The 19,102-nt window shown below is 41.5% G+C and overlaps 1 protein-coding gene across 1 annotated transcript in view; it reads right to left on the bottom strand.

Moving 5' to 3' along the window:
• Window positions 1-19,102, bottom strand: part of LOC109916781 (coiled-coil domain-containing protein 183) — a 69,544-nt gene that overhangs the window by 20,063 nt on the left and 30,379 nt on the right. Inside the window, exons 6-8 of the mRNA XM_048613337.1 lie at window positions 13,175-13,285; window positions 11,160-11,229; window positions 7,068-7,159 (exon numbers count right to left, since the gene is read on the bottom strand). Of these exons, the coding sequence (XP_048469294.1) occupies window positions 7,068-7,159; window positions 11,160-11,229; window positions 13,175-13,285 (273 nt within the window). The remainder of the gene's footprint in view (window positions 1-7,067; window positions 7,160-11,159; window positions 11,230-13,174; window positions 13,286-19,102) is intronic.

Genomic DNA, 19,102 nt, shown 5'->3' with positions numbered 1-19,102 from the left:
CCAGCATCTGCAGTTCCTACTATCTCTTCATCTTACAGTCACTGGTTGAGGATTCGCCCTTTCATCGTCTCCGAAGGTTTTGTTTTCCTTTTTTCCCTTTAAGAAGGGAATCTGCAGACAGAGAGAATAGCTAACTGCTTGTAATACTCATAGATCGTAGAATCCCTACAGTGTGGAAACAGACTTCGGTCCAACAAGTCCACACCGACCCACAGAGCATCCCACCCAGACCCATACCCCAATAAACCCACTTAATCTACACATCCCTTAACACTACGGGCAATTTCACATGGCCAATCCACCTAACCTGCACACCTTTGGACTATGGGTGGAAACCGGGGCACCCGGAGGAGCACATGCAGACATGGGGAGAATGTGCAAACTTCACACAGACAGTCGCCCAAAAGTGGAACCCTGGCTCTGTGAGGCAGCAGTGCTAACCACTGAGCCACCGTGCCACCAAATACTATTTTACTTCTTCGCTCAAAAAAGGGCAAAAGAGAGATGTTTTCTCTTTTATAGGCTGGGTGTTTTTTGCTGTATTGTCCAAGCACAAAGCTGCATCCAAGCACACAGGAATTAATCAATAAGTCCTTACTAAGATACATTTCTGGTCCTGATTTAAAAACCAAATCAGAAGTCTGTCATTGGGCAAAACTGCCCTGAACACACAACCACCCATGGAGCAAGTGCCTAGCATCCTACCCCACTGTTCGAACAAAAGAACCTTGTAGATACAACGCACAAGTATTTTTTAAAGCTGCGACATCTTTCATAGTCAATTGGTTTAAATTGGTAATTTTTCATATTTTTCTGCCCACAGTCGAGGAAAAATAAAAGTGGTCTTTACAATACTTCATAAGGTAAGCAATGTAAATTTGCACAAGAATATTCGCCATAGCTCACAGAGAGAAAATGTTCAAGGAACTACACAAAATTGTCACCGCCAAACTTGGGAACATTCAGCCCTGGGTTCATTTCCCTGTACTGACAGTTGATGAATTTCTCCGCATTGACAATAGGTATATTTCAGTACAGTGGGCTTATACCACTGCAGTACTGTGGGAATATTATCCTGCACCTACAGCAGGTTTATTGCCTAGTGTCAACTGTTTTTTTTTGCCAACTGCGAGGAGAGGGTTTACTACCTTGTGCCTGGAATGGAATTATTACCTGGTTCTAACAGCAAGTTTACTGCCCTGTGCCAACTGTTGTTCGATTGCTCAGTGCAGACAGTTGTTTGATTGCCCGGTGCTGGGAGTAGGTTTACCGCCCAGTAATAATAATTAGAAGAAATCAGCTAAATATGCACATGTTACTGTGGCCAAAGAAACCCGGCTGAAGCAGACAAGTTACATGTCCCTGAGCTCCAAAGTAAAGTCTGAAGGGTTAACATGGTGTGAGAGTTGGTGAGAAAGCAGCCATGAAGATGTGGTGAGGCTGGTGATGTGCATATACCAAATTACATGGATGAAGTGTTGGGTATCTGACTTTTCCATTTTCACCATATTTTCCCATTATACTTGCCACTGTCCACTGCTCAAGAGTTGGACATTCCGCCCTAACTGTCTCTCCTTGACCATCACCACTGCCAACTCAAATCTTACGATACAACGATTACTGTCCCCTAAATGATCCCCTTACTGACATCCTCTTGACCCACTTCATTCACAAGATCCAGACTAAGAATGCTAAACATTGTAAATGCTGAGATAATCGGGTATGGGTATGGATATAGTCTGAGTATGAATGAGGAACAGCTGATATTACCTGAAGTACATATTTAAGGGCTGATTTCTGGGGATCTTTTGTGATGTAATGGTAGTGTCCCTACCTCTAATTTCTAAAGAATCTTAGGGTGGTGGTAGTGTCCCTACCTCTATGCTAGTAGGTCCAGGTCCAGGTCCAGGTCCAAGTTCCACTTGTCACAGGGGTGTGTTATTTCATGTCCAAACAGAGTTATTAATAAAAATATGAATTGATTTCTATCTGGGAAGGGGGCTGATCTGTAGGCGAGAAGAATGATCCAGGTTGGCGTTAGTTTATTGCATTTATGCTGGACTGTGAAGTGTAAACAAACAGATGTGAAAGACACACCGGCTCCTACTTCATGCAGTAGAATTAGAATTAGAATTAGCTTTAGTGTCACATGTACTAACATGGGTACAGTGAAAAGTTTACAAGTCACCACTTACAGCATCATCTTGGGCATTAAGGTACATAGGCACAGATTCTTCAGTACAAATTCTTAGGGAAAAAAATTAGAAAAATAAAGAAATAAAGAGTTCAGCATTACAGATCATAGGAATAAATTAGAAAAATAAAGAAATAAGAAGTTCAGAATAACAGTCCTTCCAACCCAGTCTAAGCCGACACCTAGCCTTTCGTTTGTGCAGGGCCTTGACTCTCCAGAACATGCCAGGCTTCACTTTGATACCGGGAGACTGCTCTAGAATCATTTAGAGGCTGGAAGTCCACACAGGGCTGAGAGGCCACCACGCCAAGAGATTGCCACACTGGGTCCACTCTGAGACCAACGCCTCCTTTCTCATTGAGCTGGAAACATCCTGATGTAGCAAGTTCTCCTGAATGTATTCTAAAAATTCTTGCTGCTCCCTGCTGTTTATACTATAATTACCTGAATATAGACTGGACTGATACAAGTCTCCCATTATAACTACTCTATAATTCAAACACTTTTGTGCAAATTCACTCCTCTTTTGCATCCTTCCCACCAGTCAATTGTGTACAGAATACATGCAGCAACATAATGCCATCTTTATTGCTTCTTCAATTCTGTCACTGATTTTTAAGATATCCTCTCTCTCTAGCACTTCAATTTTCCCCTTAATAAATAACTGCAACTCCTTCTCCTTTCATTCCTTTTCTACCTTTCCTGAAAACCTATCCAGAAGTATTTTGTACCCAATCCTGCCCATCTTCGATCAGGTCTCTGTTATTGCCACAGCATCATGTTTCCATGTGGCTACTTGTGCCTTCAGCTCAGAAACTTATTTACCACTTATACGTACACGGAGATCCTAATTTAGATTTTATTATGCTCCTTCTTACTCTAATCCCACCTAATTCCTTACTATTTCCTATTCTAGAGCTAATTGACACTCCCAATCCCTTGTGTAATTGTTTCACTCCTCTGACATGAATTTTTGCATCCCAAACCCTTCCTAAATTAGCTTAAACCCTCTTCAATAGCATTCGCAAACTGTTTTGCAATTGTTCTGTTGCACTCCTTCTAGCCTGAACAGGAACCCCACCCCCACCCCCAACCCCCAATTCTCACTGTCTCTGGAATTTAAAGTTCCCTCTCGCTCACCACTTTCTTGGTTATGCATTCACTGCTTTATCCTCCTATTTTTATATATACTTGTGCATGGCACCATAAGCAATCCGGAGATTATTAATGTTCGTGTCCTGCTTTCTTGTTTCCTTCTTAGTTCCCTCAACTCTGAACTGCAGGACCCCATTGTGATACAAACGACATAGGTAGAGAGAACAATATCTGGCTGTTCGTTTTCCCGTTATCACCACTCGCTCAGGGTGCCCTGCAACTTAGTAATATCCTTGACTCAGGCACCAGGAAATCAACATACCACGTCCAGTTCACGTGCACCTTCACAGAAACGCTGATCTAATCCCAATTAAATCTCCTTTCACTATTCTGTTTGAAATCTTCCTCCTGCACAGCTGCAGTGCCATGGGCTTGCCACGCACTTTTCAGATGAACCATCTACTCTTTTTCAGAACTGAATAATGGTTTGACAGCAAGATTTGCTCAGGGGTTCCCTACTCTACCTGTTTGGTCCTTCTAGACGGGCTGGAAGTCACCCATTCCATCTCCCCCTACATACCATTGAGCTACGGAGTGACCACATCTATTAACATGCTATCCACAAATCTCCACGTCCTGGATTACCATATGTGCAGGAAGTGTAATCAACTGCAGCAGTGTGAGCTGCAGGTTTGCATATCACTGCAGGAGGTCTACGAGGCTAAGGGTGCCCGAATGGAACGGGTCACGCCCTCCATTGCTCTTCTCATTAGACAACAAAACTTACTAAATTACTACAGACTTACCAACTGGCTGCTTCTCTTCTGCAAACATCAATAGTTTATAGGAAGTTACTGGAAAGTTAGTGTTTTGGCAAAGATCTGTAGCTGGGGTTGTAGGTGAGGTTGTTGATTTGCTCGCCAAGCTGGCTTGTTCTCATTCAGGCGTTTCGTCACCATGCTAGGTGATGTCATCAGTGAAGCCTCCAATGAAGTGATGTTATTCTACTCTGCTTGGAATTTATACTGTTTGGTCCATTGTGGTGAGTACTGTCATTTCTGGTTTTGATCTGTTTGGGTTTGTATATGGGGTCCAATCCTACATGTTTGTTGATTGCATTACAGGTGGAGAACCATGCCTCTAGGCATTCCCGTGCATGTCTATGTTTGGCTTGGGCTACTATGGTTACCTTGTCCCAGTTAAACCGATGGCCTTCATTGTCTGAGTGTGCCGATATTAAGACATGCACGGGAATTCCTGGAGGCATGGTTCTCCATCCATAAGGTAATCAACAAACATATAGAATTGGACCCCATATACAAACCCATACAGATCAAAACCGGAAATGACAGTAATCACCATAAAAGACCAGACAGTATAAATACTAAGCAGAGTAGAACAACATCGCTTCATCGGAGGCTCCACTGATGATGTCATCTAGCATGGTGACAAAACATCTGAATGAGAACAAGCCAGCTCGACGAGCAAGTCAACAACCTCAGTTACGCAATATTTTCCATTATCTTGCATGATCTAAAAACTTGAAATTTGAGTCTGCTAAAAATATCCAAAACTCTTTGGCGGTATTATTCCTTGTTATTTGATTGATCTGCTAGATTGATTGATTGAGCACTGAAAATTGGTGTCAGTTTTTAGCATGTTCACTAATTCAGCAATCAATTATCAATTGATTAAGTTAGATTAAATGAAAATCTTTCCAGAAAGTCTACCCTACATGACTGCTCGTCCTGTGACGTGACTTAGTTCCAGAATGGCATGATCCCACAAGATCGGGCTCTCTGCTTTCATTTTTTTTAAATGTCCAGTCTGGATCTCAGCTCCCACTTACTTGAAAACTCCAATTTTTTTTTAACATTTCTCAGCTCCTAGTTTAACTAGTAGCCTATTTTAGAAAAAGAGAAAAAATACCAACTATCACTTATCCACTTTCCTCTGACATCACACCAGACTATATTTTTCTGATTTTCAAACTCACTTGTGCTAAGTTATAGGATCATGCAGTGCAGAACAGGCCCCTTGGCACATCGAGTCTATACAGACATGAGAAACTCCTGACCTTCAACCTAACCCCATTTACCAGCACTTGGCCCATTGCCTTTTGAATGTTATGTTGTGCCAAGTGCTCATCCAGGTACTTTTTAAAAGGATGTGCACTAACTCACTTCTATCATCTTCCTAGGTACTGCATTCCAGACTGTCACCACCCTCTAGGTCAAAACCTTCTTCCTTACATCCCCCTAAACCTCCTACCCCTCATTTTCAACATGTGTCCCCTCATGCCTGACCCTTCAACCTAGGAGAACAGCTGCTCCTTTATTTACTCTGTCCATGCCCCTCATATTCTTGAACACCTCAACCAGATTGCCGCTTAGTCTCCTTTGCTCCAATGAAAACAACCCAAGCCTATCAACCTTTCCTCATAATGTGAATTTTCCATCCTAGGCAGCATCCTGGGATCTCCACGGCACCCCCTCCAGTGCAATCATGTCCTTACTGTAATGTGACGACCAAAACTGCACACAGTACTCTATCTGTGGTCAATACCATGTGGAGCTGGAGGAACACAGCAGGTCAGGCAGCATTAGGGGAACAGGAAAGTCTACATTTTGGGTTTACACCCTTCAAGTTCTGTACAATTCCATCATGACTTCCCTGCTTTTGTAATCTATGCCTCGACTGATAAAGGCAAGAGTCCCATATGCCTTTTTTACCACCCTACTAACATGCCATTTCACCTTCAGAGATCTGTGGACAAACATGCCAAGGTCCCTTTGTTCCACAGAACTTCCTAGATTCATGCTGTTCATTAAATACTTTCTTGTCAAATTACTCCTTCCAAAATGTTATTGCCTCACACTTTCAGGGTTGAATTCCATCCACCATTTATCTGCCTATTTGACCATCACATTTATATCTTCTTGTAGCCCAAGTCACACAACCTCACTGTTAAATCGCCCGACCAATCTTTGTGTCTGTTTTTCAAAGTGGGGCTTCAACACTGATCTCTCAGGCTTACACTGTCTTGGGAGCAGTTTCTGTCACCTGCACAAGGAGACATGACCAGACAAGGGTGGAAATCAGGGCTCTATAACAAGAGTCCAGGCTCCTGCGATCCACTGTGCCTTAGTTAGGGATGCGTCTGCTTTACTCGGACTGGGGGCCAGGGCCTGGAGCAGCAATGGGGACTGATTTCTGTCAAATGCTCCTGATAGGAGCAGATTTAGTTACCAGAATCTGGGTTTACTCACCAATACATGGAGCAGGTTTAGTATCCTGTACAGAAAGCTTGTTTCATTACCCATACGAGGAACTTTTTTAATCATCATAGAATCCCTACAGTGTGGAAACAGGCCCTTCGGCCCATCCCCCTATAACCGACCTAATCTACACATCCCTGAACACTACCGGGAATTTAGCATGGCCAATCCACCCTAAACTGCACATCTTTGGACTGTGGGAGGAAATCAGAGCACCCAGAGGAAACCCACGCAGACACGAGGAGAATGTGCAAACTCCACACAGACAGTTGCCTGAGGGTGGAATTGAACCTGGGTCCCTGGTGCTGTGAAGCAGCAGTGCTAACCACTGAGCCACCATGCCATTTCATGTACTGCGAGCCAGTTCAGTCACTTGTAGCAGGGGTTGGTTTAGTTGCCTGTACTGGGAGCTAGTTTTGTTACTTGTACCTGGAGGCCTGATTTCATTACTTGTATCAAGAGTTTGTTTTGTTACTTGTCCTGTGCATTCATCTATTTACCTGTATCTTTGAGCAAGTCATTAGTTCTTTAAGCTTGTTGATTTCACTGATGACTGTAATTTCAGCTCCAGTATGTACGCGGCTTCCATATTCTGTGGACCAAAGAAACCATGAATAACGTTGGACTCCCAATGATAACTGTTTTCTCTCCACAGATGCTGCAGACCTACTGAATTTCTCCAGCAATTTTGTTTTTGTTTGTTTGAGGAATTACTTTTGTTATGCCTGTCTCAATTCTACTGTACAAACATTTCTATTTCATTGAAATGCACAGATGTTGTCTGTTGTGAAATTACTTCGGGAACAAGATCCCAAAGGGGCTCTTGTGGTACAGTGGTTGTGTCCCTACCTCTGAGCCATGAGGCCTGGGTCAATACCCAACTGCTCCAGGGATGTGAAATAACATCTCTAACAGGTTACTTAGGAAATAATAGGCTAAAATCCCAATAGAATGGAACCTGGATACTTGTAGGAGGAGATTGGTAAGTCTTTAGTAATTTAAAATAAGTTTTGTTGTCTAATAAGTAGAGCCACTCAGACCGACGGAGAACATGACTTGTTCCACTCAAGAACATTTAGCCTCACAGACGTGGTTCAGTGATATCAAAACCTAGAGCTTTAGTACAATCACGAGACTATTAATCCAGAGACCAAGATAATATTTTGGGGCTGGGTTCAAATCCCACCATGGCAGATGGTAGGCATTTCATTCAACAAAATCTTGAATGATGAGTCTAATGATGACTATGAAAGTGTTGTCAATGGTTGGAAAAACCCATCTGGTTCATTAATGTCCTTCAGGAAAGGAAATGCTGCCCTCATCTGGTCTGGCCTACATGTGACTCCTGACCCATAGCAATGTGGTTGACTCTTACTCGCCTTCTGAGGAATTAGGGATGGGCAACACATGATGGCCTAGCCAGCAACACCTACAGCCTGTGAATGAATAAATTAATCATAAATGAACGTCCAAGTTTAAGGCCACTAACTGTGTCTAAATATCAGGGCTCACTCTACTGGGGTGAGAATGGATCCTGTAACTAACGATCCCACAGTAAAAGAGAAGGTGGGCAGGCAAAATCTGGAACTGTTGGCACACCATGGGAAAATTTCTTCAACATGATGAGTAATCACCTCTATAATCATTACAACCAGTGGTGACCCTGAAGCCACAGGGTCATCCATTACACTATCTTTCCCATTTCTCAAGGAAGGGCAACGTGCAATGGACAAACTGCCTCTTTGCGATTGTAGCAGCCTATGACTAAAGTTGACAAAATGGCCACCGGGGCTTTTTAGCTGACACAACATGGCCAAAAAAGGTTGGCAGGTATATATAGCAGACTTGCTCGCTGAGCTGGCTTGTTTTCATTCAGACATTTTATCACCATGCTAGGTGACATCATCAGTGGAGCCTCCGATGAAGCAATGTTAATCTGGTCCGCTTGGAATTTATACTGTCTGGTCCGTTATGGTGAGCAGTGTCATTTCTGGTTTTGATCTGTATGGGTTTGTATATGGGGTCCAATTCTATATGTTTGTTGATTGAAGTATGGGTGGAGAACCATGCCTCTAGGAATTCCTGTGCGTGTCCATGTTTGGCTTGGGCTACTACGGTTACTTTGTCCAAGTTAAGTTGATGGCCTTCTTTGTCTGAGTGTACCGATTGTTGTCAATCAATACAACAATTTCTGGATGCTAAAGTAGAACGATTGACAAATGGGGAGTTCCAAACTTCAGTATACAGAAAAGCAACCCATACGGGACACAGGAGGACACAGTACAACCTAACACATTGGCCATACTGCCCTACATCAGGAACATATCGGAACTGACAACAAGACTCCTAAGACCACTAGGAATCATGGCGCCCATAAGCCCACAGCCACTCTACTACAAACACTCACAAGGATTAAAGACCCCATTCCCACAACATGCAGAACCAACGTGGTATGCAAAATACAATATACAAATATACAACGACTGCCACAAACAATACATCGGACAGACAGGAAGGAAACTAGCCATCTGAATACAAGAACATCAGTTAGCAGCAAAACGGCACGACAAATTCTTCTTAATATCAGTACACTCAGACAATGAAGGCCATCAGTTTAACTGGGACAAAGTAACCATAGCAGCCCAATCCAAACATAGATACGCACAGGAATTCCTAGAGGTGTGGTTCTCCACCCATACTTCAATCAACAAACATATAGAATTGGACCCCATATACAAACCCAAACAGATCAAAACCGGAAATGACATTACTCACCATAACGGACCTGACAGTATAAATTCGAAGCTGAGTAGAATAACATCGCTTTATCGGAGGCTCCACTGATGATGCCACCTAGCACGACGACGAAACGTCTGAACAAGAACAAGCCAGTTTGGCGAACAAGTCAACAACTTGAGGTACAGATCTTTGCCAAAACTTTGGACTTTCACAGCCAGACTTGCAGTCTCCATACAGAGTTACTGGATAAGATAACGAAAGGTCCCATGGGAGTCATAAAGGGTCCCGGTGAAAAAAAAGGCAGGAAATATTATCAGACTTTTGTAGACAGGCAGATCTAAACATTTAAGCATTTTCATAAAGATTATCCATGAAAGGATAAAACGATGCTTGGACAATAAAGAAAATTCCTGCTCTGTCAGCTGGAGTAGAAACAGCAAATTGTGTAAACAGAAAAGAGAGCAAAAGAGGTTGTAAAACATGGAAAATAAACAATTGCAGCTTACGTGCAGATCTTTGCATCTGAAGTTCAAGGGAAAGTTGGCAGAGACAAATTATAAGATAATGGTGACAGTAAGATCATGTCCTGTTATACCTTGAAAATTGAATTTCACCCTCATCAATGGAATTTGAATAGATGCTGTCTTATTTAGTAAAAAGATCTAGCTTAGAATAGCTTAGAGACAGTAAGATTTATCAAGAATTAACCTTCTGGTTTAAAACCAATTTACAGTATGCAAATAGCAGGAGTTATAAAATGTAGCTGCAAGACAGAGAAACTGTGTTTGTTTGATCTGCCAGGGTTGAGTGAAAGAGAAGCTGTCCCCAATTTGTTAGCCTTCTTAAAGAACTATGACATTAGGTGTGACTATTTAACTTTACATTGGAACTGAGATTACAAATTTTATTACATTTCATAGAAATCAGCATCCTTTAAGCATCCAGTTTATTGTCAATAAACATGATGCAGCTGGCAAATGTCCGGAAAGGTATATTATCGTTAGATGCATTGTAAGATCCCAAAGACAGATGATGGAGGTAGCTGGTTAATATCTTGAAATTACAGGATGACCTAGGGCTGTCCATAGAGTTGTCTATCATTGATTATGTGTTGACAGAATTGAATGTATAGATTAGGGGGATACGGCTAACAGTGAAATCAATGTCGCAAGCAATTATTGTAATGCAAAATGTATAAAAATGTTAGATAGTAAGGACTGCCGATGCTGGAGTCTGAGATAACACAGTGTGGAGCTGGAGGAACACAGCAGGCCAAGCAGCATCAGAGGAACAGGAAAGCTGACGTTTCGGTTCGGGACCCTTCTTCAGAAATGGGGGACGGGTAGGGGGCTCTGAAATGAATAGAGAGAGGAGGGGTGGAGCTGGGGAAGGTAGGTGGGGTGGTGATAGTGAGTGCAGGTAGGCAATGATAGGTGTTGGTCAGTAAGGTGGGAGGGGCGGATAGGTGGGAGCAGATAGGGTGGATAGGTGTTATACTTGGTTCAGGGAACCAGAGTGTCCTATAGCGGGATCTCTCCCCCGCTGCGTGGTAAAGAGCTCTGAATAAATGTCAATTTGTTTGACTAAATACAGGACACAACATTCCTCTTTAATATCTCCCTCTGACATTGCAAATAGTGGATCCTGTTGGATCAAGTCAAAAGTAACAGCAACACAGCAGGGAAAAGAAGATTTCAGGGATGTGTCTCTACGAGTGATTAAGATATTATTTCACATGCAACTTCATAATTACATTATTCAGTATTAATGTGCTTCCACTTGTATTCTGGTGCTCAATAAAATAACAAACATAGCTTGTCTGATATTTATTACAATTACAGATCTTTTGTTACCTGTAAAACTTTTTCTTGTTCTTAATCCACCAGCTGATGACTGTCCAGATCTGAGCGAGGAAGCATCAATCTAAATGGGATCAGATTATTCATGAGAAATATTTATAATATCTTAAATTTGTGACTTCAGAGAACCACAGACTGGGGTGAATTTGCTGCCCTGCTACCATCTAACTCGTACCTCAAATACATTTTTCCTACTTTCCTCTATTGCCCTCGATACCCATATACAAGATGCTATATTGTCAGTGTTCATATTGTAATTGTCCACAGCACCCTTTGCCTTCAGGGAAGTAGGTGTAGGAGGCCACTCAGCCCCTTCAGCCCTATCTGCCACAGAGTCATACAGCACGGAAACAAACACTTCAGTCAAACTAATCCATGCCGATCATGTTCCCAAACTAAACTAGTCCCACCTGCCTGCGCTTGGCCCACAGCCCTCCACCTTTCCTATTCATGAACTTATCCAAGTGTATTTAAACTTTGTAACTGTGCCTGCAGCCAACACTTTCTCTGACAGTTCATTCTACACACGAACCAATTTCTGTATAAAAAGGTTGCCCCTCATGTTCTTTTTACATCTTTCACCTCTCACCTTAAAAATATGCCCCTGGTTTTGAACTCCTCCAGCCACAGGAAAAGACGCTTGTCATTCACCTTATTTATGCTCTTCATGATTTTATAAACCTCGTTAAGGTCACCTCTCAAAATCCTATGTTCCATTGAAAGAAGTACGAGTCTATTTTTATATCTGAAACCCTGCATTCCTGGTAACATCCTGGTAAATCTTTTCCAGTTTAATAATATCCTTCCTATTACAGAGTGACCAGAATTGCACACAGGACACCAGAAGAGGACTCAACAACGTCCTGTACAACCTCAACATGACGTCTCAACTCCTATACTCAAAGGTCTGGGCAATGAAGGCAAGCATGCTAAATTCCTTCTTAAACACCCTGTCTACCTGTGACGCAAATTTCAAAGAATTATGTATCTGAGCCCCCCAAGTGTCTCTGTTCTATCACACTACCCATGACCCTAACATTAACTGTATAAGTTATGTCCTTGTTTGTACTCCAAAATGTAGCACCTCATATTTATCCAAATTAATCTGCCACTCCTCAGCCACTGACCCAATTGATCAAGATCTCTTTGTAATCTTAGATAATTCTTCACTGTCCACTATACACCAATTTTGGTGTTATCCGCAAACTTACTAACCATGGCTCTATATTTTCATCCAAATCATTTATATAAATGACAAACAAAAGTGGACCCATTACCGATCCCTGTGGAACATCACTGGTCACAGGCCTCCAGTCCAAAAACTCAACCCTCCACTACCACCCTCTGTCTCCTCCTATAAAACCAATTTTGTATCCAATTGGCAAGCTCACACTGAATCCCATGTGAACTAACTTTATTAATTAGTCTACCATGCAAAACCTTGTCAAAGGCTTTACTAAAGTCCAAGTAAACAACTTCTACCGTTCTGCCTTCATCTACCATTTAGTTGGATTATGGCTAATTTGTATCTCAAGTCCATCATTCCCCTTGTTTCTATAACCTTAAATATGCCTGTTTAACAAAAAATGACCACTCAATATTAAAATTTTCAATGCACTCTCACCTTAAATAGTCTTTTTTTCTATATACACTATCAGATCACTGTCATATTAAACATCCTGGTGCATTTGCTCCTCAAACTGTCTGAACTCAAGTGATGGATGACAGGTAGCACTGAAGGTTATAGGGAGGGATCAGTGATTAGAGCTTTTCCTGCTGCTAAACAAAGATTAATAATGTGTCTGTGACAACAATCCGTCTAAAAATAGACATGGGTCTCTTGTAGGGCAATGTCGTGTCCTTACCCCTGAACCAGGAGACATGGGTTCAACTCTTACCTGCTACCGTGACGTGTGCAATAACATCCCTGAACAAGTTGATTTAAAAAATTCTTAAAAAAAAATACTGCCTCAGACACAGCAGCAGAAGCAAACTAGTATTATCCTTACACGTTTCAGCGCATATTTCTCTAAGTTCAGTAGCTTCCTCCTGTTGGAAAGTATTGTTTCTCGCTCCTTCTTCTCCGTGCTGTACGACTTCTCCAGAGCATCCAACTCAATCTAGACACAGCAGAAATAAAATCAACCAACTTCAGCTTAACATGGCTGCTGAAGATTATTGGGAACATCTGTTATATGAGGAAAATTATACAATCTATTGTAAAAGATGAAATAGCAGCACATTTATGAAATGCATATATGATCAAGTAGATTCAGCATGGTTTCATGAAGGGCAAATAATGCCTGAAAAACTTACTGGAATTCTTTAGAGCAAGCAGAATAGATAAAGGAGATGCATTGGATGTAATATACTTTGATTTTCGGAAAGCATTTGATAAGGTACCAGACATTAGGCTACTTAATAAGGTAAGAGTGCATAATATTGGAGGTAGTACATTAGCATGTATAGAGTACTGGCTAACTAATAAAAGACGGAGAGTTGGGATAAAGGAAGCAATTTGAAAATGGCAACCTGTAGCTAGTGGTGTGCCACAGGAATCAGAGCTAGGCCACAATTGTTTACAATATGTGTTAATGACTTGAATGAGGAAAGTGAATGTACTGTAGCTAGGTTTGCGATGACACAAAAATAGATGGGAAAGCAAGTGGTAAGAACGATATAAAGAGTCTGCAGAGGGATGCAGACAGGTTAATCGAGTAGACAAAAATTTGGCAGATGGAATATAATGTGGGAACAGGTTATGCTCTTTTACAGGAAGAACAAAGGAGTAGAACATTATTTAAAAGGACAAAGACCGTAGAAAGCTACAGAACAGAGGGCTTTGGGCATGAATCACAAAAGCTAACATCCAAGTTCAGCAGGTAATAGGGAAGGTAAATGGAATGTTAGCCTTCAAATTTCAAAAGGAATGAAATATAAAAGGTAGGGAAGTTCTGCTAAAGCTATAAAAGGCAGTAGTCAGATTAGAACTGGAATACTGTGAACTGTTTTGGTCCCCTTATCAAAGGAAGGATATACTGACACTGGATGTAGTCCAGAAAAGGTCCACTAGGAAGATACCAGGTATGAAGGGACTGTCTTATGAGGAGTGCTTGAATAGGTTGGGCCTGTAACTGTTGGGATTCAGACGATTGAGAGGTAACCTTACTGAAACATACAAGATTCTTAGGGGACATGATAACGTAGGTGTCGCAAAGTTGTTTCCTCTTGTGGGAGGGTATAGGGCCAGAGGGAATAGTCTCAGAATAAGGGGGGATCACCATAGTAAGACAGAGATGAGAAGGACTTTCTTCTCTCAGGCAAGGGTGAATTTGTGGAATTCCCTAGCATAGAGGGCCGATAAGGGTGGGTTGTTAAGTATATCCAGTATATTAGTGTATTTAGAGTTGAGATTGACACATTTTCAATCAGTAAAGGAATCAAGGGTTACAGGAAAAGGCAAGAAAGTGGAGTTGAGAATTATCAGATCTCATTAAATGGTAGAACTGACTTGTGAGCTCAATGGCCTACTCTTCTCTTCTGTCTCATGGTCTTACAGGTTCCATTGTAAATGGAAGACAGTAATTTTGGAAATTGAGGCTGATGGTATTAACAGTAACGTGTAAAAGATGCATATCAGGGCTTTAGCCCAGAAATCTTGGCCAGGATCCCATTTCATTTTCCATTTATGCAACTATTTGGACAGAGCCATTTGAGATGCATATCAAAGTCTGCATATCAAAGTCTGCACATCAAAGTCTGCACATCAAAGGCATCCAGTAAGGAAGGAGGCAGGAAGATCACGAGTACATAGACTTACTGGTGAGGCAGAAGGCAGATGTAGTTTAAAGCACAGCAATGTGAGAGAGTCCATTCTTGGGAAAGGGAACAGGACAGAAAGTACATCCAATGTCTAAATGGTTAACAGAGAAACAGAAGAGCGACTTGGGCCATTGGAATGTTGGCACAAGAAGAAAATGGAATTCAAAGTTCTTACATAAAACATATAAAAGCAAAGAGACAAAGTAAAGTTGGCAGAAGACCTTGATGAGATCTGAATATTGTGCACAATCCTGGGCATCAGGTTCAATAGAATTCTGTTATCTAACTGTGTCATAGTTACCTGTCCTTAAGAGTGTTTGACAGAGACAGTGTAGTGAAAACTTTAGTGTTTAACTCTGTTCTGTCCCTGTCCTGGGTGAGTTTGATGGGGACAGAGTATAAGATGTTTTACTCTGTATCTAACATTGTGCTGTCATTGCCCTCAGAGTATTTGATGGGGACAGTGTAAAGGAGCTTTACTTTGTACCTAACCCCATGCTGTACCTGTGAGAGTGTTTGATGGGGACAATTTAGAAGAAGCTTCACGCTGGGGGGGAAGACAGTGGCGTAGTAGCAACATCACTGGATTAGTAATCAGAGGACCAGGTTAATGCTCTGGGAACACATGCTTGAGCCACATCACAGTAGTTTGTCGAATTTAAATTCAATTAATTAATCTGGAAGAGAAAGCAAGGCTGGTGACAATTGAACATGGCAATTATCATCAGTTGTTGTAAAATCTTATCTGGCTCACTAATGTCCTTTAGGGAAGGAAATCTGCCATCCTTATCTTTTACAGGCTACGCATGACTCCAGATCCACATCTATGTGGTTCACCCTTAAATAGAGCATGCAAGGCACTTAGTTCAAGGGCAATTAGGAATGAGCAACAAATACTGACTTTTCCAGTGATGTCAAAGTCCACTGAAAGAATAGTAACAGCATGCCTATCGCGTAGTAGGATTTCTGGTCCTTACCCACATGTTCTTCCGTGCTTCTGCAGCTTCCCGTGACACTTGGGCTAATGCAGTGAGCTCAGCTTTGTGTGCATCCACAATCGCACTGAAGCTATCCACTCTCTGAGGTATATATGCTGCATCCTGAAGCCATACATAATTAATACACAAAATTTGGAGTAATAAATAGCCACTGAATCCAACATTTTGCCTAGGATAACAAATGACTGCAGAGTAAAAGAACAAAGTCATCAGCAGAATGAAAGTAGAATCCACATAATAAAGGATCAATGATACTGACAGGTGCTACAGTGTGTGCATGGTCAGGCTGGCAAGGAAATTGTAGAGTCTCAGTCGTGAATTGGGGATGGGGGAGGCTTCGTTCAGACATTGTGTATGCATGGGGAGGTGGAGTGGAGAGGACACCTGTCAGGTTGGGAGGGGGCAGTCAGATCTGGGAGATGCAGGAGGTTAGGTACGTGTTGGGAGTGGGGGAATAAGTTTTATAGTTAGTTAGTCAGTAGTTACAGCAGGTTTTAATCTCTCTGCATTTCCCTGACTAACCATTAAGGTCAGTCAGTCAGAAGTATCTGAAGGGTTAGATTTGAACACACAGTTGGGAATGCTTTCATAAGTCTCTGAGAACCAAGTAATTGCCCATCAGAAATTCAACTTGCTGGGCAATTCGATTCACTCCACATGATACCAAAAAATGGTTGAAAATACTGGAACTGCCAAGGCTATGGACCCTGACAACATTGTAGCAATAGTACTGAAGATTTGTGCTCCAGAACTTGCTGTGACCCGAGCCACGCTGTTTTAGTACAGCTACAACAGTGGCATCTATGAGGAAGATTCCTCATGTATGTCCTGTGAACAAAATGTGCGGGACAAATTCAACCCAGCAATTACCGCCCCATAGGTCTACACTTGAACATCAGCAAACTGATAGAAAGTGTCAACAATAGTGCTATCAAATGGCAATAACTTCCTCACTGATGTACAGTTTGGCCGCTTAGCTCCTGACCTCATTTATTCCTTGGTTCAAGCATGAACAAAAGAACTGAAATCCAGAGATGAGGTGAGAATGACTGCCTTTAACATCAAAGCTGTATTTGATGGAGTGTAAATTACCTTAATCCCAACAAATCTCTGCAGGTGTTCCTCAGTGTAGTCCCCTGGGTCCAACTATCTTCAGCTTCTTGAATGATATTTCCTCCATCATAATGTCAAAAGTGGAGATGTTTCCCGATGATTGCACAATATTCAGCTCCATTCAGAACTCCTGACACTGAAGCAGTCCATTTCCAAATTCAGCAAAACTGGGACAACATCCACTCTTGGGCTGATTAGTAGCAAGTAACATTCTCACCATGCAAGTGTCAGACAATGACCATCCACCATCGCCAATAAGAGAGAATCTACTCATTATTCTTTGGTGTTCATTTGGCATTGCCATTACTGAGACCCCACTATCAACATGCTGTGGGTTACCATTGAGCATATTATAACCACATAAATACTAGCTACAGGAGCAAGTCAGAGGGCTGAGAGATCTGTGGCAGTTAACTCATTTCCTAATTCTCTAAAACTTATCCACCATCTACAAGGTACAAGTTAGGAATATGATTAAATACTGTACACTTGTCTGATAGTAGATTGTAGCTACATAGCACTCAAGAATTTTGACACAATTCAGGACAAAGATAGGCACACCATTAACCACTTCAACATTTATTCCCTCCACACTGACACCCAGTGTATACTATCTGCAAGATGCACTGCAGAAATTCACCAAGACTCCTCAGACAGCACCTTCCATGACCTCTGTCATCTAAAATGACAAGGGCAGCAAATGCATGGAAATACCATCAAGCTACACAACATCCTAACTTAGAAATATATCACCACTCCTTCAGTGTCATTGGGTTAAACTCCTGAAACTTCATTTGTAACAAGCATTATGGGTGTTTGTACAGCACAATTAGGAATGGGCAATAAATGTGAACCAACCTAGCAACACACATATCACATGAAGAAATAAAAATAAAGACACTAACTAATATCAGTGATGGTCGATGTGGTTTTCTAAATTAACTTTTATCACCAAGAGGAATTGCAGAGCAATTTTTCTTATTTCTTCCCCTGATTGGCCTTGAGCATTTCATCACCTTCTTCAGAGGTTAGAATGTATTTTGATATAATCTATAAGGCAACGTTACCGGACCTAAGTACTGAAGCTCCCTCCCTATTTGAGATCAACTGAATGAGCTATACTATCGCATATTGCTGCTATGTTCAAGACATCACATGGCAGAGTTTATCTAAAGTATATACTAAATAAATTTTAAATGCATTTATGGACATGTTGGAGGCATCCAATTATGATCAAGATCAGATATCAATCAATCACTTCGAAGTTTGGAGGTCAAGAGTACTCAAGTCACTCTCACCTGCCTGTCTCACTTCAGTTTATCTTGGTATTTTTGACCCGTCATGATAGGGTTAAAGAGCCTTCAGGGCAGAAAAACCCTTGGCCCATTGAGTATGTGCATCTTGCAACATAAATTTGTTACCTCACTGTGATAGGTCTGATTCTTGCTGATGTCACTCCTAGCCTTCTGGAGAAGAAATGGAGGAAGCAGTCTTTTCAAAGTGACTTTAACCAACTTGTCAAAGACAACAATAATTATCATGGAATCACATATAGTTCTTTTTATCTTTTAAACGTATTGATAGCCTTTGGTATTTTTCAAAACGCTTGGGACATGTGGGACAATGTTAATCATTTGGAGGAGAAACTGCATAAAGCAATCACATGAATTACGCTGAATATCTCATTATCTTAGTAGAGATCTACAAACTTAATAAATTAAGGCTGGGGGTGGGAAACAAGCTGTAACCTACAAATGAATAGCATCATCTCAGAAGTTTAGTCTGGAAATAGTAAGAAGTGATGGTAGGAAGACAAACATCACCCTGAAAGAAATCACTCATAAATTGGGCACAGAGTACCTAGCTAATCAAAGATTGGTTTTTTTTGGGATGAGAGGGCGAGTTATATAATGAAAGATCAGACCTAACCAGTATCATACCCCAGTGTTATACAGTCACAGACCTGTCCCCACAAATACTGTACCCCAGTGTTATACAGTGACA

This window comes from Rhincodon typus, chromosome 28 (genome assembly GCF_021869965.1).
Source record: "Rhincodon typus isolate 14 chromosome 28, sRhiTyp1.1, whole genome shotgun sequence".
Classification (NCBI taxonomy): Eukaryota; Metazoa; Chordata; class Chondrichthyes; order Orectolobiformes; family Rhincodontidae; genus Rhincodon; species Rhincodon typus.
The sequence above is the reverse complement of the archived record's forward strand: the minus strand, read 5'-3'. Positions and strand labels throughout refer to the sequence as shown.